The 17,099-nt window shown below is 31.6% G+C and overlaps 1 protein-coding gene across 1 annotated transcript; it reads right to left on the reverse strand.

Annotated features, from left to right (window-relative positions):
* Window positions 1–3,584: 3,584 nt before the first annotated feature.
* LOC105791329 (protein NLP6) lies at window positions 3,585–9,149 on the reverse strand. Its single transcript, XM_012619358.2, has 5 exons — window positions 8,583–9,149; window positions 7,521–8,092; window positions 7,306–7,353; window positions 5,021–5,954; window positions 3,585–4,911 (listed from the first exon to the last, which is right to left on the reverse strand). Exons 1-5 carry the CDS (start codon window positions 8,839–8,841, stop codon window positions 3,764–3,766), a joined length of 2,961 nt encoding a protein of 986 aa, XP_012474812.1. The 5' UTR covers window positions 8,842–9,149; the 3' UTR covers window positions 3,585–3,763.
* Window positions 9,150–17,099: the final 7,950 nt, after the last annotated feature.

Genomic DNA, 17,099 nt, shown 5'->3' on the forward strand with positions numbered 1-17,099 from the left:
AAGCAATTTAACGCAAAAATCTTCTCTAGCATGTGGATTTGAATATTTAAAACGGTGCCGTTCAAACATGGATCCAATCGAAACAGAAATCCAATATAATGTATAGATTAAAATAATAATAAAAATTGAATAAAAACAATGCGAAATATAGAAGGACTCATCGCGCAAATGGACCATTGAAGCAAAACGCTCGGATCCTTCCCTCGGATCGGGTCACCGCGCGGGTCGGAAGCTTCTGAACGGCGTCGTTTTTAAAGCTACTGAAGCATGCTTAAAACGGCGCCATTTCCTTCACATATAGACCGAAAATAACCTTAAAACTAGCAGTCTATCATTTTCTAAGAAAAAAACTGAAGAACCCTAAAGGTTTTCTGCGCCGCTCCATGCCTAAGCTAATCGAAGCCCATTTTTCTTCCAACCGACCCCGATTGCGACGGAGTAGAAGGAAAGTCGGCCACCAGGTAAGCTTTGACCCTCTAACTCCTATTTTCTTTTATTTTTGCACCGAATATGGAATAGATATAAAAAAAATCGAAGCAGAAGAAAGAACGAAAAGAAAAAAGAAATCTGCAATCACCTTTCCAGTTTTTTTGATTTCTCTGAATTTTTTTTGTATTCAATATGCGTGTGTGTGTAACCACCCTACAGATTCAAAATCGGCTTTTTTATAGCCAAAATTACAGAGAATTTTATCTTTTTCTCTATCCTATTCGCTGTATTTTTTTGTTATTGTTACCCATTTCTTTGCTGTTGCTATCTGTTTTGTTGCTTGTTTGTTTGTCCCTCTTGCAGGTACGGCATACGGAGGGTGGACGTGGCGTGTGGAGGCGTCGCGCGCGTGCGATGGAGAGCAGAGAGGTGCTACTGCTGCAGCGCTGAGAGCCATTGCTGCTAGGGCTTCAGCTTCTGATTTTGCATCGTTGGGCCACATAGTAATTGGGCCTGGGTTAGATTTGGTTTCAATTGTATGGGTATTGGGTTGAAAGCGATTTGGGCCATGTTGGGCCCATGTATTTGGACTTTGGACTTTTAAAATTTTGATTTGGTTTATTTATTACGGGCCGGGCAAATATTGGGCCTTACAAGCCCCTCCTTGTTTTCCCATCTTTTTTATTTCTCAAATTTAATTACATATTTTATATTTTAAAATAATATTGAACAACTTATCATGTTTTATTATTATTATTGCATCACTCACATTATTATTAAAATTTTGAATTTAATATGCACAATTAAATTAGATTTTCTTTGATAAAATTAGAACCTACTTTAATGATTTTCATCTTTTATAATAATTCAAATAAACATTGCTAAACAAAAAGATGGGAAAACAAGGAGGGGCTAATGTTGCAATATGCCATCCCTTTTTTCGGGTGACTTTGGCCATTTGTTGGCCGGCACCACACACCCCAAAAAATAAATCTTTTTAATCAAATAAATGGCTGTCGATCATTAGTGTGCCAGCACCAAAAAAATTCTTTTTGAAAAAAAAAACATGGGTATTGGCCATCTAGTGTCTAAAACCCCAAAAATTGTTATTTTAATTAAAAAATAGTGATGCCGGCCATCTAGTTCCCATAACCCAATTTTATTGTTCATTTCAAGTCATTTAGGTGAATATTTTTAACCAAGGTTATTTTTATAAATATTAAATTTTTTTGGGTGATATGGGTAAAATAACAGTTTAATGGTTTTGTTTTTGAGTATATATACTTCACAAGATTTGAATAACTAGAATGCTAATATAAAACTTTTCTACTCAATTTATTTACTTTATTAAATGAAGCATAAATTTATGCTATGGATGATAAATTAAGTTTGAAAGTAGATTATATGGAACATTCCATTCTTTTATTTTAACATGAGACCCATATTCTGGAGTTTACTACTCAATTGCTTTCACCACAAATCAATATTTATATATTTTAGTGTTGAATCATATATATATACATATATATTACAAGTTGATGTAGATAACTTACATATGAATAATTATTATTTTTAACAATTTTAAATAAATAAAATTTATTTCAAATTTTAAGTAATTAGATAAATTTTGAAAGTTTTAACCAAATCTTTTAGATAAAAATAAATATATATAAAATTATCATAAAGATAAATAATACTATCATAAATATAAATATTAATTAATTTTTTATGTATTATTTAATTTACTAGATATATTAATTTTAATTTTAAAAATTTTAAAAATTGTATATATATTGAAAATTATTTTACAAAATTAATTTAAAGAAGAGTATTTTAATTCCTTGATTTTAACATATCCTCTTTTTTATGGCCTTACTTTCAAATGCTTTTTATTTATTTTCCATCTATTCTTTTTATTTTTTAATATTAAATTAAAAATAAAATATATTTTATTTAATACATAATTAAATTGTGTATCGCACAAAAAAAAAAAAAACTAATCTAATATATTTAAGTGCCAAATATCGGTGTATTATCTAGGCGCTAAATCTAAATATTCACCAATACAGCAAGCAGGCCTTAGAACATGAGTACTTTAGGATAGAACCCTTACCTGGTCGCAATGCACTAGTTCCACCCAGGCAATCCAGAGAGAAAGTAGTTAATTATCCCACTCATCCGGTGGATCAGAAAACTTATTTTGAAGGGACAACCAGCATTCAATCATCACAAGCTGTGCCATCTAGAAATGCAATTGCCGACAACATGAGCAGTTCTGATGTAGGGAGAAACGAATTTGTAAATCGGCCTCTGCCCCTCCCTCCCATGCAAACAATGCCTCAGGGCATGATGGCTTATAATTTTCCATCTCAGGCTGGAGTGGGTGGTGGAATCAATGGTGAAGCCAAAGAGGATTGGCAGGGGACTGGCACCCCTAAAATATTTTTTTTTTCATCTAGGTCATTTATAATTTATAAAATTTTGAATTAGAAAGGGTAAAATTGTACTGTGGCCTCCAAAATGATACAAATTTAATTTAATCCTTTAAAAATTAAAAAGATATAAACTATTAAAATGGTGAATTATATTTTTACTATTATAAAAATATACAATTTAATTCTACCAAAAAAAATTTTCTAGCTCCCCTTGGTAGAATGAATCCTGGAGGCATGTCAATGCAGTAGAATCTTGCTACGCAACCTCATCAGCAGCAACAATTGTGAAGGAAACATCAAGGAATAGGCATAACTGGATACTCCCCGTCGCAAAAACCATGAGGCAGGTAGACTTGAGCATCATGTTGTATTTATACACTTTCAATATAATATTAAACGTATTTCATGGAATTTTAACCACGTGATGCTTAAAGTTAATATATTAATGTAAACTTTATGATTGCTCAAGTTCTGACCATGCTTCAACATTCCAAATCTTTACATACTGTACTGTGGCCTCCCTAAGGTTTAATCTCCTTGTTCTTACTTCATGAACATTTTCTGTGCTAAAGTTATTTATATTTATTGGATTGTTTCTCTTTTTTGAGGGTTCATGGATTAAACTCTTCAAAAACCTCAACTTTCTGTAGTTGCAAGGAAAAACATAGAATATTAAGGAATGCTTTGGTTCTGGGAAATGCTTTAAGATTAGCCGCTAAGTTTAGATCCAAATTGTCATATATTCAGAATGAATTGGTTGGTTAAAGTTACAATTAAGCCTCCTATCATAAAAAGAAGTTTCTTACAATTGAGAAAGCTCTTGAAACCAAAATCTGCACTTTCACTCTTCTATAATTCTATGAGTGAGAATTGCACTAACAAATATATCTACAACCTAATTATAACTCTCCTGTGCTCTCACAAGAACTCTCTAGATTGGCCATGGTGTCATGAATACACAATCTAATGATATTGTTGCCTGATGATCTTGAAACATCAATACATTCCTCAAGGTCGGCATCACATGCCATCAAAACCCATTCATTATCGTCATCCAAATACTTTATGTCGCAAGCACCCACCTCTAGCTTCAGCCTATTGGCTACTTCCTCTTTCAGTTCCAAAATGCCAGAACTCATGGAGATCCGAAATCTGATAATATCTTCTCTGTAAGTAGCCTTGATGGTCACACTCTTCGTTTCCTCTCTAGCTGTTACACGGGGTGTTGGCTGGGTAAAGGTGGACATGGCTTGCTTAAGAGCCAGATCAGAACATGGCGGTGGTGTCCAACTAGATTCTGGAAATTGCTCATTAACCCCAATATCTGCTATTGGACATAGGTTTCTTAAGTCTTTTGAACTTCCAGCAGCCTCCACTAGCATACCTCCAATAGGTTCTTCAAGTTCTGCTGCCACAAGGACTTTAGGCATTGAGAACATGGCTGATATATTTGGTTCCCCTAAAAGTTGTTGAAAGGCCAACTCAGGAGACCCATGTGCTTTAAGGCATTGGTCATGGATGGAACCGAACGAAGCCTTAGTAGCAGCATTTTCAATTCCAAGGCTACCTTGGCATGAACTATAAGAAATTGGTGTCCCAGCACTCTCTTCTCTTGAGGTACTCCCTCTTCTGGATCTTTTTACCCCTTTATCAAAGTGTGATGAAAGCCCATTTTGCTGAGGGAAAGGTTCTGGGCTCAGTGTCGTCCCTCCCAGCAACTGATCTTCCACTACAACTTGTCCATTACTTTGTGGTGTCAAACAAGTTGGTGAATCATTTTTCTCACCTTTATGCTCAAAAGGTCTAGAGTTTGGTGAGTTTTGTTGATTGGACCCGTTCAAACCTGTTGGCCATGAAATAGAACCAACACCAACAGGTAGCGGACTATTGGCAAGCGAAGTTAAACCAAATGCTCCATCAGTACCATGTACAGATTCGATAACATGTTTTAGCTTAGTGAGGGAACGGTTGACTTTGTTGATCTTACGAGATGGCCACCGCGAGATCCCATGCTGCCTGCAGATGCGCTTCATTGTAGTTGGACAAACTGGAAAGAGAGAAGCTCCCTGAGTTAGTTCACTCTGATAGGTACCAAAACATTTATTCTTTTACGTAAAAATAATAATGAAAATTTATCAAAGAGAGAAGATGCATACCACCAAGGCTTTTTGCAGCATTTTTGAGACTCCCTGTAAAATACTGTTGGAGCACCTCCAAACTAATTGATTTCTCAGTTTTCCCACGCTTTCTCTCTGGTTTCTTCAAGTCTTTATTCTGTAGAGGACAATCAAGATTGTGGCTTCCGCTAGCGACAACCCTTCCTCCATGAGCTGAAGGGTCAAAATTCACAGTTAATTGTTGCTTTGAAGAATCTAATTGCAATTCTCCTTTATTGGGTGAGGTGTTATTCTTAGGTGGTGACTTCACAGGTGGAGGTATTGGAATACATTCTAGTCTTGTAACGAATCTCTCTTCTGAAGAAGCTCCAATGATTTCAATAGATCCTTCATCCTCTTCCAATTCAGCTCCAGAAGCAACCATAAGACTTTGGAAATGCTGCTTCATTGTTGTCAATATGGAACCCAATAACGCATGTTGTTCATTGCAGTCGGCAATAGCAGGGGGCAAAAAGAATTCGAGAACATAATCATCATCTCTTGTATAAGTACTCCGTAAGCAGATTGCAAAACAGCTGGTTAATTTAAACATACGAGCATAGTGTACTAAGGGATACTCAGTTTTGCAGAACTGGGTGATGTCTGAACAAAAGCATGAGTTGAGTGATAAAAATGCCCTCCCAGCAACCCCTTGACCCTTCTGTAGGTGATGCTCAAGACAAGCATCCCGAAAACCCCACATGTGAGCATCTACAACATAAAAAGCCACATCAGTTGTTGACATGCAGACTTGTCCCATGCAGCTACCATCAAAGCTTGTACAGCTTTTCTTTAGACCACCACCATGGACCAAAACCTTGCGATGCCTGCAGGGGACCCAGGTCTGAGCCAAAGGTAGTTTGTGCGTTTCACAGACCACTGTCAAAATCTCCAAAATTTCTGCCAGCGCATTTTGGCGACTTTCATTGCAAATCTGGCACATGGAGCAAAAAGAACAAAACGGCTTTTTTATAAAACTAACCCCAAAAAATAATTAATTACTTAAATGACCTATTTTTTTGATAAAATATGAAAATAACTTAAAATCTACAATAAAAGTTAGTGGAGCCAAAATGTTTGGCGTCACCAACATACCACGTCAGCAATCTAGATAAAAAATCAATTTTTTGATAAAATATAAATACTAGAGAAATATTACGATTTTTGAAAATATAAGGGAACTTTAAGCAATTTTACCTTTTTCTGGTGAAGCCAAATAATTTAGCGCCACCAACCCTATTCTGCTGCCTATCCTTTTTCTGATTTTTTTTATTTGTTTTACATTTTTTCCTTGTTCTGTTTTTTCCTTTTCTTTTTATTTGTTTTTCTTTATTTACTTTTTCAGTTTTTTTGTTTTTCTTTATTTTCTTTATTATTTTCTTTATTTGTTTATCATTTATTTTATAATATTTTAAATGTATATTTTAAATATTTTATAATATTATTTTAAATTTTAATATTATAAAATATTTAAAATATATTATTTTAAAGACATTACCTTTCAAATTTATTATTTGTTTTATAATATTTTAAATGTATATTTTAAAAATTTTAAAAATTATTTTTAAAATAATACTTTATTTGAATATAATAATTTTAAAAATAATATTGTATTTAATAAAATACTATTTTTTAAAAATTTTAAATATAATTGAAGAAAAACGTTTGAATATCTTTAAAAATAATTTAAATAATATTAATTTAAGAATGTTTTATAATATTAAAAAATTATATTTAAAATTCAAAAATATTATAAAATATTTAAAATATACATTTAAAATATTATAAAATAAATAATAAACAAATAAAGAAAAACAAAAAAATCAGAAAAAGGACAAAAAAAACAGAAAATGAAAAAAATGAGAAACAAATAAAAAAATCAGAAAAAGGATAGCAGCAGAATAGGAGCAGAAAAGGGTTGGTGCGCCAAATTATTTAACTCCATCAAAAAAAAGTAAAATTGCTTAAAGTATCTCACATTTTTTAAAATTACAATATTTTCTTAGTATTTATACAAGTGGCGCACGCCATGTTACATGACTTCACCAAAAAATTGATTTTTTTTATTCAGATTGCTGATGTGGCATGTTGGTGGCGCCAAACATTTTAGATCATTAACTTTTATTGTAAATTTTGAGTTATTTTTATATTTTATTAAAAAAATAAATTATTTAAGTAATTAATTATTTTTTAGGTTAGTTTTATAAAAAAGCCAAACAAAACAAGAACATGTCTTTAACATCCAAATGAATTAGAGATTTGACAAGATTACAATTAAATCTCACCTGGGTGCTTGGGTAACCCAGTATTTCTGAGCTTTTTAGATTCACTGCCTGCACAAAGAACCGAGGAATCTCAGAGCATTTAAAACTAGAAATATTTTCTAAGAACCAATGATTAAGAATGAAAGAAAGTTTTATCTGCCAAAGTAGCCAATGAAGACTGATGATTTAGCAATAAACAAATAAGAAAAAGAAGGGGGTAGGGAAAGAAACCCAACCTCAAGTGCTTTGCATACTTTATCAACCTCTGGTGCATAGTTAATCTTCTGTGATGTCATTATGAGTTCAAGTACACCCACACAAGACTGTCCAGAAGGTTCAAAGATTGGCAATGCCAAAGTTCCCTGAACATTGTAATGCAGAGCATGATTAAGCCGAGAATACTCTCTGCTGGAATAATACTGTACATTTGGAGTCCATTCTGGCAATTTTTGCCGGAAAACACGGCCAGGAAGTCCAAGCTGTACATCACTCTCTCCGTCCACAGAAAACATGTACATCAAAGAAACCATCCTATACTGATGCAATCCACTGCTATGCGGATCAAGGACGAAGGGTTGCCCCAATGTTGTTAGCACATATCGACCCCCATCCTTTACAGGTGCCCAAACCTGTGCTAGAACATGTTGTTCAGTTGATTCCTTGAAGTAACGCAACGCCCGAGTCATCCTCTCTTTAATTACACAATAACTATCTGGGTTCTCAAGGGGCAGCAATCCCAGAAATAGAGATGGCAACCCTCTATTATCATTCTCCTCCTTTGCATTTTCATTTACTGGATTCGGAGTACCTGCATTTAGTATATAACTTCAAATACAAATACACTCAGCTAAGCAATAGATGCTTGCACCAATCAAATATGTATAGTTTCTAATATGATAATATGAATTAAACCCAGAGAATTCTAAAATTCAGGTGCAAGACTGTTGAACTTGGAGGCATGACGTATTCAGTAGACCTCTTTTACTTTCTGGGGCATTGATTGAGAAACTGAGCTTTGAATCTTGAAGACCAGAAATAGACTGGCCAATTTGTGCATAAAAGTCTAGGGTCACCAATTTCTAAGAAAGTACCCAAAATTCCAAGAAAATTTAAGGGGAAAAACAATTCAACCGGGACAGAGAAAACCAAATTCAAGCTCCAAATAAACCAACGAAACCATAAAACAGCCAAAAGTGAAGGGAAGAAAAAGCTAATCCAAATCAGTAAACCAAGAAAAAAAGAACAACAGAAAGGAAGAAAACAGATAAGCAAAATTATCAAGTTAAAAAAGGACTAACACGTGACGAAAAGATTGTAACCAGCGGCAGCGGCAGACCCAAGCTTATCATCATCAGAGAAAGCCCATAGAGGAGAACAAGGCTGCTCAGAAGAAGAGGAGGTGACGAAAGGAGAGGTGGGGTTAGAAAGGAAAGTCAACTGATCAAACGGCCAGGAACTCTGGAGGTCCAGATCATCGAAATCCATTATTCCCTGGTGTTGTGGCTGTAGTTGTTTGGGCGGGAACGGACACGCATTGTCTTCCTCCGGCTCGCACATTTTCTGGGAAAGGAAAAACCTGAAAACAAGTTCCCTCCTTCAATAACTTTCCAGACGACGATTTCCCGTGGAGAAGGAGAATAGTTATTTTCCTCGCTTTGCTGTTTGGAAGGCGAGAAGACATAGGAAATTTCACATAATGCAATTGCTCAGATGGCACTGGTAAATAATTGCAGACAGTGATTACAATAATTTTTTGTTTTTTCTGATTTTTCTTAATTTAAAATATTTTAATTGACGGAATCCAAGCTGGGTTGTGGGCTACGCCCAGTTGCTACAATTTGGATAAAAATGTTGTAACGTGAGGAGATGATTCTCTGCTCCTCTCCTCCATTATCACCACCATCCTCTTTCTTTTTTCTTTATGTATATAATTAAATATGGTTTAATTTTGCCTTCACTCCCTCTACCCTTTAGACTTTTCAAGGTAATCCTCTTCTCTTTTGTTCCATAAATTTGAATATATCACATTTTAAAAATTTAAAATACTGAAATTTGAAAAGACAGAATAATTAACATATTGGACGGTGGTGATGTGTGCTTTAGAAAAGGTAGCCTATTATCTCCCAATTAATGTATATAAAAGAGTTGCTTGCATCGTCAAAGATTTCACTAAAGTGGAGACTTTCATGCAAACGATACCAATTACAAAGCTTTCTTAATAAATCCGGCAACTTTGTGTCTAATTTTGGAAATCCAATTGGGCGACTAAAACAAAGTAATCATTTCGCAAATAATGCTAATCTTGTTTTAAATATTTGATTAGCGTTTAATAATTTATCTTACTTGCATCACTGCTTCCGTTTTATATAGCACCCATCATGAATCCATTAATTAACCAAATTTGTTTAATTAATTATACACGATGATTACTATGAAATTTTCTACTAAACTTTTAGCTGTCCTTAGCACTTGCTGCTGCTGCTGCTGCTTTAAAAATCAAGATTATGATTGATGTAGCCAGGTCCATTGCGCCACAAAATGACAGAGTTACCCCCAACAACAATTCTATTCCCAGAAAGAAAATTGGAAAATTGGCTGCTCAAAGTGATGGCATAATGGAGAAAAGCAGGTCTTAAACTTGGCAATCAAATTGAGGTTGATGAGGGCTAGATGTTGAAATATAGCTTTTTTTTGGGGGGTAAGGACCAAATAAAAATTATTTATATGTTATAGGTTGGAATCTAATTAAGAGGATAAGCATTAAGTTTTTGTCATACTGTTGTATTTAAATTTGTTTTTATTATATGAAATATGCAAATTCATAAAAAAATGTTTTGTTCGAGAGAATTATAATTTATAAATAGGGTACAAATACAAATATATATTTGATGAATCAACCAAAGTGTGATTGGGGAATTAAAAAATGTTTCTTGAATATAGAGGTGGTATCTATTATAATATGGAAATATGATGAGATGGAGCAGTTGCTGACTCAAATTTATAATTATATTGATGGAACATTTTGTAATCGTTAAAACAAATGATTAGGGAGTTGGCTGAGGCTTCCCCAGATTGCAGCTCGCTTCACCATAAAACTAAAGGTGGATTTGGATGGGCGATTAGTTTACTTTTTGCCTCACATTACAGTATTTAATCTTACCGCCACCATTATTTTTACACTAACCGTAGGTAAACGCACCGCCCATCCAAACTCACCCTAAATCATTAACCAATTCCATTTTTATTGATTTTCATTTATCAATCATAGTTGTAAATATTTAATTATATATTACTTAAATAATACAAATTCAATTGATAAAATAGCATATTTACTTGTATACTTATCAACACCATCAAAATCAAATTGAAGATTGAAGATTCAACCTTTAGCATATAAATGGAATAAAAAATCCAGTTCAAATTGAATTTTATTTTTATTTTTAGCCAAAAAAATTGAATTTTTCATTACTTTAATTTTTTTTTAAAAAAAAACCCAAATAACTGATGACCTATAAAATTAGTAACCGACGACTTGATTTTTGGATGGAAACCCTTTGTGTAATTAAGAAGATGACAAAAAGGGGCCGACATTGTAGGCCTCTCCATATCATGATAAAAGAGAAAAATAAAGAAGAAGCAAATCTGAAATAGAAGTTTGTATTGGGCATTTCTACTTTTTAGTGATTTCCAACGTAAATAGAGAGAAAAGGACGGCGGATTTAACTTAGACTCCCCAAAACCACAACTCCTGCCACAACCAACCAACATCCTTAAATTCTCTACTCCATTTTTCATTTTTTATATTTTAATTTTAATGTTTAACTTGATATTTTAATTTTGTATTCGTGGTTAGTTTTAATTTTTAATAAAAAATTGTAGATCCCCAATTAATGTATCAAATGAAATATTATTTTTAAATAAGGAAAATCATTAAAGAAAGTAGTTTAATACAAAATTGGTCATTTAACTATTGCCCGTGTTTTATTTTGGTCATTGAACTTTTAATTTTTCTAATTTAGTCACTAAACTATTTGAATTCAATTTTTTGTCACCAAACATTAATAGCCTTTTATAATCTGATGGAAGTGTTGACGTGAGCTTTTTTATTAGTCTAATAACAAATTTAGCTCTCTAATGTTTACACATTCTATCAAATTGATCCTAAATATAAAAAAAATTAACTCTTAATGTTCACAAAATTTGTCATTTTAGTTCAAATTGGAAAACAAATTATATATCAACACTAGAAAAATTATATTTCATCACGTCTAGTGAAACTCCAACAACTCTAATCAAATCCGCCACCAGCCACACCTCCGCCATCTTCTCCTTTGTCAACACGTTCACAATTGGATGAAAGGTGGCAACGTTCACCCTACTATTTCCCATCATAGTTTAAACCATGCGTAGCGACTCCTCAATCCTTTTGATCTTGCAAAGACGTGCAATGAGCAAATCGAACGTATGCTTGCATGTAAGGCCTTTGACTAAACAAGATAAGGTTTGGACAAAAGGGTTGAGGATCGAGAGAGAAGATTCTGTATTGGTGGTGAAGCTGAAGGTTTTGATGGTGTTGAAACACTCATCTTTTATGTGCTTATTGAGGAGGTAGCCTTCCGTCGCCATATATTCATTTCAGCCAACTTTGTGAACCTTCTTGTTGTAGTTGCCTGATGTGGGCTCGTTAGGTCAAATGGGCCCAGACAGAAGAGATGTGTGTAGAGAATGAGCAAAGGATAGATTAGGGATGAGTGGATAGGTTGTTGAGTTTTTGGAGAATAGACATGTTATTACAGATGAAAGTTTGAGAAATAAAGGTTTGGGTGTTGGGGTTTTTTAAATTTACAAAATATTAAAAATTAAAATTTGAGGGCTAAATTTGTTGAATATTGTAGAACTTGAACTAACATGACAAATTTTATAAACATCAATGGTTAAATTTTGTTATTAGATCAATAAAAAAAAGCCTATGTTAGCACTTCCGTCAAATTCCAAGCGGCTTTTAACATTCAGTGACCAAAAAAAGTGATTTTGAATAGTTTAGTGACTAAATTAAAAAAATTAAAAGTTTAGTGACCCAAATAGAACACGAACAATAGTTTAGTAACCATTTCTATAGTTTACCCTATTTTTAGATGGATAGTTTTTTAGAGAAGTTGATAGGTTTTTTCCTTAAGTTACAATTTGACCTTTGAACTATACCTTTTTTTTCCATTTTGGTTTCTAATTTTTTTCATCTTATTTTGATTTCTAAATTATTATTTTTATCCAAAAGAAAATTATTGAAATCCACTAAGAATTTGCCACATATCACGTTATTATCGATAACTGTTGTTTATCTAGGAATGGTTAATATATATTGCCCTTCAATTTGTCCATATTAATATATATTTAGGTGAACTTGTCTAAGTTCTTTCTCAAAGTAAAATAAATTTTATATTTTTTATAAATTTATAAATTTTGCTTTTCTATTAGGGTTTATTATGTGTTATGAGATGAGGTTATCACGTATCATTTTTATCGGTTGTCAATGTCATGTCAACAAATTTTAATGACATTACTATAGAGATAACAAATTATGTGATAAAATCTAAATTTAGGTACCAATTAGGCTCTTAAAAGTTAGATACCAACTAAGTATAAATGGATAAATTCAGAGGGCAATATATATATTAATCCTATTGGGATAAAAAATATGATAAATGATTGTTTAAGAATTAAAATGGGACAAAATGATAAAATTTTGTAGGCTAAATCATGACTTTAATTTTTTAGGAAATAGTTTTTTAAACAAAACATTATATAAAAATTTAAATGATTTCATTACCGTTATAATAGGATATTAATTGGTGACACTAATTCAATAAGTGACTTTGTATTGATAGAAAAATAAAGATAACAAAATATGTAGTGCAAAGTCTAACGGCAGAAAATGTGATGCATTAATTAGACGATGATTAAAATATATATATTCACCGCATCAATTGTTGAAATAAGAAATCATTAAGGAGGAACCAAGAAGAAAAAAAGTGGTGGGAGAGTGGTTCACCCTTGTTGGGCGGAGAATGGTAAAGGAAGGAGATGAGAGGAAGAAAATATAAAGAGCGTCATATTGGGAAAAAGGGGTTCAAGAGATGCTTTTGATGAACATGAAAGAGGAACCTAAAAGGACTTCCCCTTTGACCTAATCCCAAGAAGGATATATATATAATGATTTTGTGCATCAAATGTTCCGTGGTGGGGTAATGCTAATATAATATTCACCTTCCCACTCCCACTTTCAATCCACTTGTCTCCAACCCAGTTGCTCCCACGTCCACCTTTACCATTGGCCTTTTTCGGCATCCATGATTCACTTGCTTCAAATTCAATTTTCCTTTTGGGTTTTCAGAGAAAAAAATTGTTAATGTAAGACGCTCTTTTTGGAGCATTTTTATTTGCATGGTTAGAGATTTTAAAGGATGTGGATGAGAACTGTGGTGTTTGCATTTTCAAGTTGAAGAAAATCCCAATCTTCCGAACCCAAATTTTTTGAAAGAAAGATGTGAAAGGAACAATGTTCACTTTTGCATTACAACATTGTCTCGGTTTTTTTGCTTCTATTAGTGAGCAATTGAAAACAATTAATCACATCATTAATCTGATTGGTATAATAATTTATTAAACTTAATTGATAAACTAACTATCCACATTTAAAATCATCTGTGATAAATATATTGACTTCTAATATAAATTATTAACCTATAAAATTTTATTTTATATTCAAATTTTTAAAAAAATTGACGAACAAACACATATATATATTTTGAAATAAAAACTCTTACGTAAGATTGATAACTTGGTTGATTCAAAGACATAAAACTGCAAAAAGATTAGTCAGCGTTAAATATAGAAAAAAGAGATCCAGTGACATGACATACCGCGCTTTGTAACTTTGCTATAGCATAATAAAATGAAGAAAACTTTTGTATAAAATACAAATCCCAAGTCAACCAATCTTTAATTCGAAAACTTACAATCTTTTATACTAGTGATATTTTACTATAAAAATTTTATGACTAAACTATTTTACATAATATTTTACAAGAGATCCAGTGACATGACGTGAAGGATTTTATTGATTTTAATTATTTTAGGAGGACTTAATTGATTTTTAGAGATTATATAAAATTCTCAAAATTATAAAAATAATAAAAATTATAATAGGGGTAATAGTTTAAATTTTTATAACATTTAATAACATTTAATAACTTATATAAATTTTTAAGAAAATTATGATATTTTAGTAATTTCTAATCATTTTAATAAAAATTACTACTCATTTTTTGGTTTCCCACATATGCTACCCTACATCATATGTCATAAACCATCCTTATCAAAGTCGGTGGATCATTACTTACCTTAAACCACCCAACACTAAATTCATTATCTCTCAAACCCTTCACTCGACAGCCTATTCAAGTCTAATTATCATCGCACTTCAAGCAACCATTACAATCTAATCCAAACCTTTAAAAAAATAGAAAATTTATATGATTTTCTTATATTTTTTAAATTTTTACAAATTTTTATACTTTTAATTAGTTTTTATATTTTTTATTAATTTTTATATTTTTATCATTTTAATTATTTTTATATAAGTTTCTATCATTTCTAGTTTTTTATAATATTTATTTAATATCTTCAATTTTCAGAACATATTAATAATATTTTATAATATTTAATAGTTTTATAATTTATTAAAATTTTATGATATTTGATAATTTTATAGATTTTCTATCAATTTCAAACTTGTATAATATTTTAATAATTTTTGGGCTAAATTTTAGAATAAATTTAATATTTTCATTTTCATTTTAATTATTTTTATATAAATTTCTATAACTTCTAAAATATTTTAATAACTTTTTAAAGAATTTTTATATAACTCGATTAGACCCTTTTAAAATAATAAAAAAATCAATTAAGCTTTCTACGTCAGTCAACATGTTAATAAAATTTTCATGTCAACTGTCACGTTAACAATTAACAGCCCGTTAGGGGCCTTAACAGAAGTGACAATTCGAAAGGAGCAATTGATGGTTATTTTTGGATTAAGGGTCCAATTGATTGCAGTTTTCAACTAGGGGCGCAATTGATTTTCGAATTATATTCGAGGTGCTTTTTTAGTACTTTAGCCTTCCATCAATAATGATGAAAATTATTAGTTAAATATATTTATTATTGAAGGATCCAACTACATTGGTGTAAAACTAAAGTGATTTTAAATCCTTTCGTGATTTTGTAGACAAATAATGTTTTAATGACCCAATTGATAAATTTATCGATATATTTGAACTTCTCAGTTGTTATGCAAATAAATTTTCGAATCGATCGATATATCTATCACATCGATAAAAACAGTGTGTATATATAATAGTTGAATTGTTAAAATATTAATTGTAAAAGAATATAAGTGTGAAACTACATTTAATTTATACATCCCTCCTCTTTATTATTTAATGATTATTTTATCAAATCTATTCAAAATTTACATACCTAATTTATATGAAATACAACTATTGAATAGAATAAAAATTAATCACATAAAATATTAGGAAAGTAGGTGCAATTATTTGGATCAGAAAGACTTCTCCAATAGTTTGGGGTCAACTAAACAGCCTGAGATATACAATTGAATTTAATGAGCTAAACAACTATTATATAACCCCCCCCCCCCCCAAAAAAAAAAATCTGATTATGTAAAATAATAAAGGTCATATTAACGATGGGTCAATCTTTGCCTAACTGGAATCAATCTTTTGATTTGATGCATCGGTACCACCGGGTGGTCCAATTTTCATATTTTGAACCTATATTTACAATTTGTTTAGATTTTTCCAGGCCGTTAAATTCCTATTATCTGATATAGATAATAAACTAGTTTTTTATCCCCTATAAATCATTAAAATATAATATATTTGGAATCCCATGTTGGTTTGATGATCAACCTAATATTCCAAACACGGTCTAGACGTTATGGTTGAATCTGGAGGAATTACATTAGTTTGTTTAAAAGTCTTGTTTAAATCAAACTTAATTGTGCATTTCAAAAGCATAAAACTTGACAAAAACTCTCACAGACGTTCAGAAAAGCTTAAGTTCGAAAGCGCTTATTTCAAGTCCCGAAATTTATTTCAAATTTGTTTACTTCACAAATATTGATTTTGAGCGAACCTCTTCCAATTAATGCTAACATTTCTTAAAAACTATTTATTTATTTACAAAAAAATACCTAAAGGTTTACTTAATTTGTAGCGGAAAACTTTTCAGAGTTTTAATTTTGAAAACCGAATTCTAATTTATTAGCTTGTATGATTTTGCAGTTTATGTTAAAACTTCCAAAAACCAACGAAGAAAACGAAACCAAAACACAACCCAAAAACAAAATATAGCTTCAAAAATTCGAGAACAAATTTTGTATTGTAAATCACCATATTTATTTAGCCGAAACAATCCAAGTTCCTGCACGCCGTCCGATCCTAAGTCGAAGGTTCACCTGAAACGTATACACAAACAAGTGAGTTAGAAACCCATTGTGTGATCTAACCCATAAAAAGAAATTTTACTATGGTTTTGCTTATACAATAAGCAACTCATAATTTCATAACATACTACATATCAAAGCATATCATAAATCAAAACAAAGCTCAACATATAGTGAAACATATCTTATCATACCAGAGCATATCATAAATTATACCATATCAATTCATATCATATCATATCAGATCATATCATATCATACAAAATCATACCCCCATCCACTACACACC

Source organism: Gossypium raimondii, chromosome 8, assembly GCF_025698545.1.
Source record: "Gossypium raimondii isolate GPD5lz chromosome 8, ASM2569854v1, whole genome shotgun sequence".
NCBI lineage: Eukaryota > Viridiplantae > Streptophyta > Magnoliopsida > Malvales > Malvaceae > Gossypium > Gossypium raimondii.

What these genes read in the sequence shown, in the direction of transcription:
- LOC105791329 (XM_012619358.2), bottom strand. Translation starts at nt 8,841, where the DNA reads ATGTGCGAGCCGGAGGAAGACAATGCGTGTCCGTTCCCGCCCAAACAA. An exon ending in TTACAATCTTTTCGTCACGT is followed by an intron (nt 8,093 to 8,582) that starts GTTAGTCCTTTT and finishes TACTAAATGCAG; the next exon opens with GTACTCCGAATCCAGTAAAT. An exon ending in TGGGTTACCCAAGCACCCAG is followed by an intron (nt 5,955 to 7,305) that starts GTGAGATTTAAT and finishes TCCATGTGCCAG; the next exon opens with ATTTGCAATGAAAGTCGCCA.